The sequence below is a fragment of the Pagrus major genome, chromosome 18, assembly GCF_040436345.1.
Source record: "Pagrus major chromosome 18, Pma_NU_1.0".
Lineage (NCBI taxonomy): Eukaryota > Metazoa > Chordata > Actinopteri > Spariformes > Sparidae > Pagrus > Pagrus major.
Genome location: NC_133232.1, coordinates 25,453,737 through 25,461,311, shown reverse-complemented (window position 1 = coordinate 25,461,311; position 7,575 = coordinate 25,453,737). Strand labels below are relative to the sequence as shown.

Below are 7,575 nucleotides of genomic sequence, written 5' to 3'. Positions count from 1 at the left end.
TGGTTTTCAGCAGTTCAAATTTAATACTTTGTCCCCCTTTCTCTACAGAAACCCAGGTAAAAAAAATCCCCCACTCTCATAAAATACAACAGCAGCAGTTACCAGTAAAAAAATGAAATGCAAAAAAAAAAAAAAAAAAAAAAAAGAAGAGAGAGAAAGCATTGAGGGGAGAAGAGAGAGAGGGTAGGGACATGATGAGGCAAGAAAGGAAAATATATTTTCTATATGTGAGGAGCGAGTCCAAAGTTCATCTTCAGACCGGGTTAGGGGGCAGCGAGGAATCTGGGAACTTGCTGTTGTGTTCATTCAAAATGGAGGGGAGGAGGAAAAAACAAAAAGAACAAAAATGAGTCGAGTCCAATCCAACTAGGGGAAGGAACCAGCACTCTAAGGCAGGGATTTATTCAGGAAGGGCTTTCTCCCTCTCTGGATGAAAGAAAATCTCACTCCTCTTCAGCCTGTGTGATGTACTTTGTCTTGTGTACAGATGAAATGTATGTGCAAGTTTGTGTATGCAACAGGTAAATTGGAAGGTGTGTCTGTCATATATATGGTCAACACGGTTGCACCTCTCACTTGCTGCAAGAGAGGTGGCATTTTTCTTTCCTTATTTCTTCATTCATTCCTTTGCTTTGTTTTTTTCTCCCATTATCAGTCCCCGACTACCTAGTAGTCATCCAAATCAAAGAACTCATCGTCCTCTCCTTGGTACTCCATGCCCTGGAAATCCACCCTGTACCGCAAGATACCTGAGGAACACAAAGATGATAGATTAGCAAGGGTAATATGATGGCTGGCCAGCTTATGTCATGTTTGGTTAGATCGTGGCAGCATTAAAGGAAGAATCTGTATTAGGATAAGCTAATCCCCATTAGCTATGGGGCTGGGAGTATTTGTATCTAAAAAGCATGATTTCCTGAAATCCTTTTTTTTTTTTTTTTAAGCGCTACTTACAGAATTACAAAACCAAAAACACAAAATTGACTTTCAGTTGAGGAGGAAATGTTTAGAGAACTTGGATTTATTTATTTCTAAAAAATATTTTTTAAACACACTTCAAAGATGATTGAGGCCTTTAATCATACTAATGTCTACTAGACAATCAGAATGAAAAGGTCTTACCTGTGTGCAGGAAACGGTGTTAAATAAATTAGATTTTGAATATTTTGATTTATCATGATACTCAATTCAGACACTTACACAGACTTTAGTATAAAGGAATGTTTGAAGCGACATTCAAACACTTTGAAAGAGTAGGATAATGTGAAACTTTATCGAACCGTTTGGAATTTCTACAGCCTTCCTGTGCTCAAAAGGGAGGAGAACATGCAGCACATACCAAGGTTACCTGAATTCAGGGTGCTTTTAATTTGTCTTCACTATACCTACTTTCTTTACCTCCCCATCCACCACGTGTCACCTGAGAAAACCTCAGAGGGTGGCCAAAAGCCAGGAGGAAGGTGAATCAAGGAAAAAAGAGAAGAGAGCAGCACTGGATCCGTCTGTCCTTCGCTGATGTATCAAAATCCCAATAAAGTAGCCTCATAACAATTTGCTTATTTTTAAGTGCAAAAGTCCATTACTTTGTTTTGCTGTAGACCCGGTTGTATGTAAACAACAGTTTGTTCCTAAACGTGGTTTGAAATGGCATTTTTTAAGCAGAATTAGTCAAAGCCATAAACTACTGTGTTATAGGCCCCCAGTTCATAGAGTTAAGCGTATGATTATTATTAGCCTGTGACATTCTTGCAGTCGTACTGCCTTGGCTATCAATGTCTTAATTGTTGCTGATCTTAGCATAAAATTTATTTAGGTAGAGCAACTTGTATGTGGTCCGCAGTGTAGCATACAACATATTTTCCTTGCAACATACCTTTCCTTGTTTTGAGACCAAGGTGTAATGTGTTTTTTTGTTTCCTACACTTTTCCAGGAAAAAGTAAATCTTTCTAAAATACCCTTCATAATTTGACTGAGGATACATGAAGGCATGAACCTAGCCTCTCTAGTTGAAGAGCAAAAAATATACTCACCGAGCCACAGAATAAAACAACTTTATAAAAAAGAAACAACCATGGAGCTACACATTCTTTTCCATTCCTTGTTACTTGTTGTACAAAAAGCAAAATTACAAGTCATAAGCCAGTGTGCTTACCCCCGATGCCTCCAAAGCCCTTGACGAACTGGGACCCTTCCTGGCTCTTGTCTGTGACTATCTCCAATGTGGCTCCAAATTTCTTGTAGTTGTTTGCAAACCACTCCAGCAGTGGCATGCTTTCGATCAGCTCATGTTCCTGCCCCGTCTACAAACACAATCAGAGTCAGGAACACATGGCATGATGGGTAACAGGTGTTAAATCACAGGGATCTGTCCTTTCTTTGTCGCGCTCACCTCTTTGTCTGTGAAGTGAGACTTGTCTTTCTCCTGCTCTGGCGTTAAGTACAAAGTCTTCTCATCTAAAAATCAAGAGCAGAGCCATGAAGATGACAGCATTATAACACAATATTTATTGCCTTTGCCATTGTTTCTAAGTGTTGGTAGATATTTGTGGTTCATGGTTTGTGTACCGTTCTCTGCTCCGTTGCTCTCTGCCCCATGCACACGTAGAATGTAGCGCATGGTGTCTAAGTTCTCGTAGACTATGAGGATCTCCACTGCTCCCATCTCCAGGGCTTTGAGTGTGTCCTCCACACCAAAACAGTACTTCCCCGTGTCCTGACTGATCTCATCGAAGTACCGCCCTATAGAGAGGGACAACCATGAGGAAAATCTCTAAGACAAAAGTTTTTGTTGTCTTTGGCTGTTACTGGTGACACCTAAAAACACTTGTTCTGAGTGTCAACATAACGACTCACCTATGAGCTTTTTCTCTTGGATGAACTTGACATTAGAGAGAACCTCTGCTGAGAGCTCAATGGCTTGATTAAAACCATTTTCTCCTCCATAGGAGATGTCCACCAGCTTCAGAACCTTGGCCTGTAACCTCTGTAGAAAACAAACACACACAAAAGGTTAAACACACTATACAGATATATCCACACATCGTTATAATGCCTAACATAGGACATATGGTAAAGGCTATTATCAGAAATATGCTGACAGCAATGACGCATGTTGCTGAGGGTTTTGTTCCCACAGGTATCTGTCCACATGTGGTCTGATTTTCAAAGATTTTAAGATTTTAAAAGAAGGTTGAGAGAGGTACTCTTATATGGAATGGTTGTATACAGTATTTACGAAGTTTAAATACATTAGCATTTTGAATAAACTGCTACCGCTGCAACAACACCACCTACCAGTAAAACCCACTGGATTTACCAGGAATACAATAAAATTTAGCAAAAAGACCTTAACCTTTGACATGCAGAAACAATGTAATTCTTCACACTAAGCTAGATTAGCATATCATGTTTTCACCAGGGTCTTAATAATATTTATTACAAATTGTACATCTAGTGTGTGTTATGGTTGTAAGAAAAACTGAGGAGCCATTACTAATCATCTCAGTTGAATAATGTTGTATGTAATATAGTCATTCAAGTTAATTAGGTAATGATATATTACATGGCAAATATTTAATTTGTACTGCTTTTTATCAGAACACTCACAGACACACACACAAAGACTTACTGGGTCGAACATGTCAGACTGGCTGAGCTCGGTCTTGAAGTCGGCAGAGCCAGCCAAGACCATTCCCGCCACATTAACTTTGTCGTTGGACACAAAGAGCTGGACAGCCGTCTCAGCCACTTTTCTCACATAGTTGTGTCTCTTCTCCATTCTCAGACGGGCGAAACGCAGAGCAGACTGCCCTCCTCTGCCTGACAGAAAGATAAAGATAAGAGACACAATCTTTAGAGTGTTTCACAAACTAATAGAGAGTAATCAGTTCTCTTAAGATGCCTGCTGTGCAGCTGAAAAATCAAAAGTTCAGTGTTGTGTGAGGACTGTAGGTTAGTACCGTGCTTCTTGGGTAGGTCCACAGTGAACTTGTGTAGCACCTCCCTGGTGTTGCCCTGGAGTGTACCAAAGAGTGCCCCACTACCGTCGATCACAATAAAGCCAAACTTACTGTCGTCAGAGAGCAGGGCTGTCAATGCCTGTGTTTGTAAGGAATAGGGGAAAAACGGATGATGAGAACGTGACAGAAACCAAAAGACTGTGTCCCAAGAATCTTCTCTACAAGAAAAATATATGCAGACAAAAGCCAAGTGAAAGCTCTCACCTCGGTGTGGAACTTGTTGTCGCAGAGGTACAGGGAGGTGTTGATTGGCTTAAAAGGCTCAAAGTCGATATTGACTTTCTTCTCCTTGCCTTCCTCTGTCACAATGGTGCCACAGTACACAACCAAACCATTGGGTGGCACTGGCAAAAGAGAAAAAGTCAGAGGCCATTAGATTCAACAGGTTTTTGTACAGATGCATAAACAAAGTTCAGTTTCTGTTGGAGAAGCCAGCATCATCAAGCTTTCTCAAATACGTCACTGCATATATTGCTCTCTAAAACAAGTGTCTTTCCTTGTAAGTCTTTCTAATATGGTGTATGATATGATGTATGCAGTGACACTGTAGCCATGGTTAATACACACCCTTATCCATGCTTATAGCCATATACTTTGCAATTCAATGCTATAAGCACCACATCTCCTGCCAGTCAAATACTGCCCTCTCACTTATTTACTCATAAGCTAAGGGGAGGTTACGTGATACAACACATGTACATATGGTACAATGTAACATGACATGCTGAGAAAGTTAAATCTAGACCTACTGTAACTGAAAGTTGTTCCATGTTTATAAATCTGGATTTAATGGTCAAAACACACAAAACTCAGATGCAACCTTCTATTAATGATGATTACTTAGCAGCTTTGTCACAGACACTGAAATTACATCTTTGCATCGGTAACATCTGACTTAATGTCAATTACACACTAGATCAGACTATCTATCCAACCTTTACTGTGAACATAAGAGTAATTTTTATGATAAGATGTCCAAGAAGGAATTAATTCTGTCCAGCTGCCCCCGAGAAACACAATCCCACATGTAAGTCAGCAAGGTTTTATTTGGGTTTTCTTTGTCAATACATACCCTTGTTGTAGAGTTTTAGTCTTTGCTGTACAGAGGTGATGGCCCCAAGTACAGAGAGCCTGTTGACTCGACTTTTGATGTTGGAAGCAGTTCCAAATTCATCAGCCAACATCTTGGCCACTCTAGATATCTGGTCCTTGGGAGGAATGATCAGTGAGATCATACTGGTTCCATTACTGTAAAGAGAGAAAGGATTACATGTTAGTGCTTCAATAAAGACTTAGACACTGCATTCAATAGCATTCGTGTGTGTGTTTATGTATGCTTAGCAACACACTATAATTATTAGTGCTTCACCACTACTAGTGTGCAAGGGGCTAAACAACATAGTTAAAATCTGTGTAAAAATGACACTGACATGGCAGGTGTTATCCAGGCTAACTCGGATTATCTGGATCAGTAACTTTAAGCTGCTCATTTTATTACATTCAAGATAACTCTTACTATCAACTCTTCTTGTAAACACACAACGGTCCATGGCAAAATATCACCTTGACAAGGGGTAAAAGGTTGAGAGACAAGCAGGGTGGGCTTTCAGTTACACTGTACACAATCTCTGCCCTTGGAGCAGAGGACTGAGTTCCAGTTTCCACACTCTCTCTCCATTCACTACCTAGCAAGAGACAAAGCATACCAGTACAGGCTGACACTGCACTGCACACACTGCACACACAGACACACACACAGGCAGGTAGCAGCAGCTGGATGAATGTAGGGCAAATGGTCAACTGTGTGTGACATGGCAGGCGGTGGAGCACAGGACAGCAAATTCTGCGCAGCACCAAACGACAAGCTGTCGCAGAGCAAGATACAAGCCAGTAAAGCAACACCCACATTTCACATGTCGTGTTCGATAACTCAAGGCCAGTGTCCGTACCAGCAAACAACTGATCTGGTATTCTTTTCAACTGAGCATTTTGTTGCCGGTAAAGCTTCAATGCAACGCCGAGCAGCTCGGCTGCCATGAGGTAACCGACTTAGTGGACCCATGAGGGAATAAAGAAGCTCTACCATATAATCGACATGTATAAAAGTCAGAGAAACGTCGTTTAAAGTTGTCGAATGACTCCAACGGGGCATGTGGACGTCCAGCTGTAAGCTAGCCGGCCTTCCTTCCCCATCAACGTGCTTTCTTGTTAAAGACACCCATAGAGGCCTCTTTCCAGAGATGACGTCTGTTAACGGTTCTCATTAGCAACACAGCTAACATTAACGTCAGTTGCTTCAACGTTACACCCTTTGTATGGCTTTAAGTAACACCCCGCGCAGTGCCAGCCATAACACATAAACCTAGACACTTCAAAACACACAATTTTTTCAAATTAACACAGTGTTTCCAACATTCAGACAGGCTAAATGCGACAGCGGTTAGCAAGCTAGCACCAAAAGCTATGATAAGCTAAGTTAGCAATGCTAAGCTAACCACTCCCAAATTCGGCCCCGCTTATCCGCTCTCCAGCTGTTGCGGCGGTCAACATTCACACCATCGCCCGAAGCAATTAACCCTACTACAGGTGGGCCGGCCATCGACACACAGCTCTAATTGATTTCTTACCCACGGGCAGCTTCCAAACTTTTGATCAGCTTCTTGATTTTCCATATCTCCACGTTCCTATCCGCCGCGCTGGGGTCGTCCGCCATCTTTCTGCTGTAATCGCTTCAGCACCTGAAAAGACGTGGAAAAAGAAGAGCAAAACATATGCGGTAAACCGGCCAGGAACCAGATTGACCGATTTTCACAGTCTGAGTAGGCTGACAAAATATTAGTCCTCATTAGCCGGATAAGGTACCTCTCCAAACTAGTGGCGCGGTGTCCGTTAAGGCACCTGACCAGTACTGGCAGCTGGACTGACCGTGAGAGACAGACTTTACCCGGGGTGTCGGTGTCAGTACAGTGCGCGGAGAATAGCGGGCCTAGAGTCTGCCAGGCCCTAGCGTCCACCCTGTTCTTATCTAATACGACCTACTTTCCCTCTGTTCTCCTGTAAACTAACTGCCAGCTATTCAGATGTTGAGTATATTTCGGCATAAATGGAGCTGGTACGGTACCTGCCTCGGACAACGCCGCTCCGCTCCGCTATCTGTCCGCTGCGCTACGTCGAGTCGGTGGTCCGAGGAGTGACGTTGCTTTCCCGACCGGTTTCTCTCCTCCACACGCTGCGCGTGGTGCTATCGATGGGGCTCACATGTGGGAGGTGGCGTTCACTTCCTGGAAACCACATAGAAACCAATGACAGCTCATTACGAGTACGTCGATCACAAAAGGCGAAACAACGATTGGACAGAAGCTGCAGACTTCGTCGGAGCTGGGTGGGCGTCCGTATCGGTGGATCATGGGATGTGTAGGCAGCGTAATGTGACTTCAGCTGAATTAACAGGTTGTGCAAAGCTGGCACAAACATTTCTTTACCGTTATCTGTGTCAGAGTTCAAGACTCAGTTTTCATAGATATTTAGTGTGAAGAGTGACATCTGCTGACTACC

At 42.5% G+C, this 7,575-nt stretch overlaps 1 protein-coding gene across 4 annotated transcripts; it reads right to left on the bottom strand.

Moving 5' to 3' along the window:
- Positions 1-7,257, bottom strand: etf1a (eukaryotic translation termination factor 1a). Of its 4 annotated transcripts, none has more exons than XM_073486799.1 (11): positions 7,142-7,257; positions 6,648-6,758; positions 5,093-5,268; positions 4,225-4,364; positions 3,961-4,099; positions 3,630-3,820; positions 2,855-2,984; positions 2,567-2,740; positions 2,391-2,455; positions 2,154-2,301; positions 1-749 (listed from the first exon to the last, which is right to left on the bottom strand). In XM_073486799.1, exons 2-11 carry the CDS (start codon positions 6,731-6,733, stop codon positions 667-669), a joined length of 1,332 nt encoding a protein of 443 aa, XP_073342900.1. In that variant the 5' UTR covers positions 6,734-6,758; positions 7,142-7,257; the 3' UTR covers positions 1-666. The 4 variants fall into 4 exon arrangements, 3 of the variants coding, with proteins under 3 accessions (XP_073342900.1, XP_073342901.1, XP_073342902.1); XM_073486800.1 differs by lacking the exon at positions 7,142-7,257 and adding an exon at positions 6,883-6,971; XM_073486801.1 differs by having other exon boundaries at positions 575-749; positions 7,146-7,204.
- Between the last annotated feature and the right edge of the window lie 318 nt (positions 7,258-7,575).

What these genes read in the sequence shown, in the direction of transcription:
- etf1a (XM_073486799.1), bottom strand. Translation starts at nt 6,733, where the DNA reads ATGGCGGACGACCCCAGCGCGGCGGATAGGAACGTGGAGATATGGAAA. An exon ending in ACAACAAGTTCCACACCGAG is followed by an intron (nt 4,100 to 4,224) that starts GTGAGAGCTTTC and finishes TTACAAACACAG; the next exon opens with GCATTGACAGCCCTGCTCTC. An exon ending in GAGCAACGGAGCAGAGAACG is followed by an intron (nt 2,456 to 2,566) that starts GTACACAAACCA and finishes CTTGATTTTTAG; the next exon opens with ATGAGAAGACTTTGTACTTA.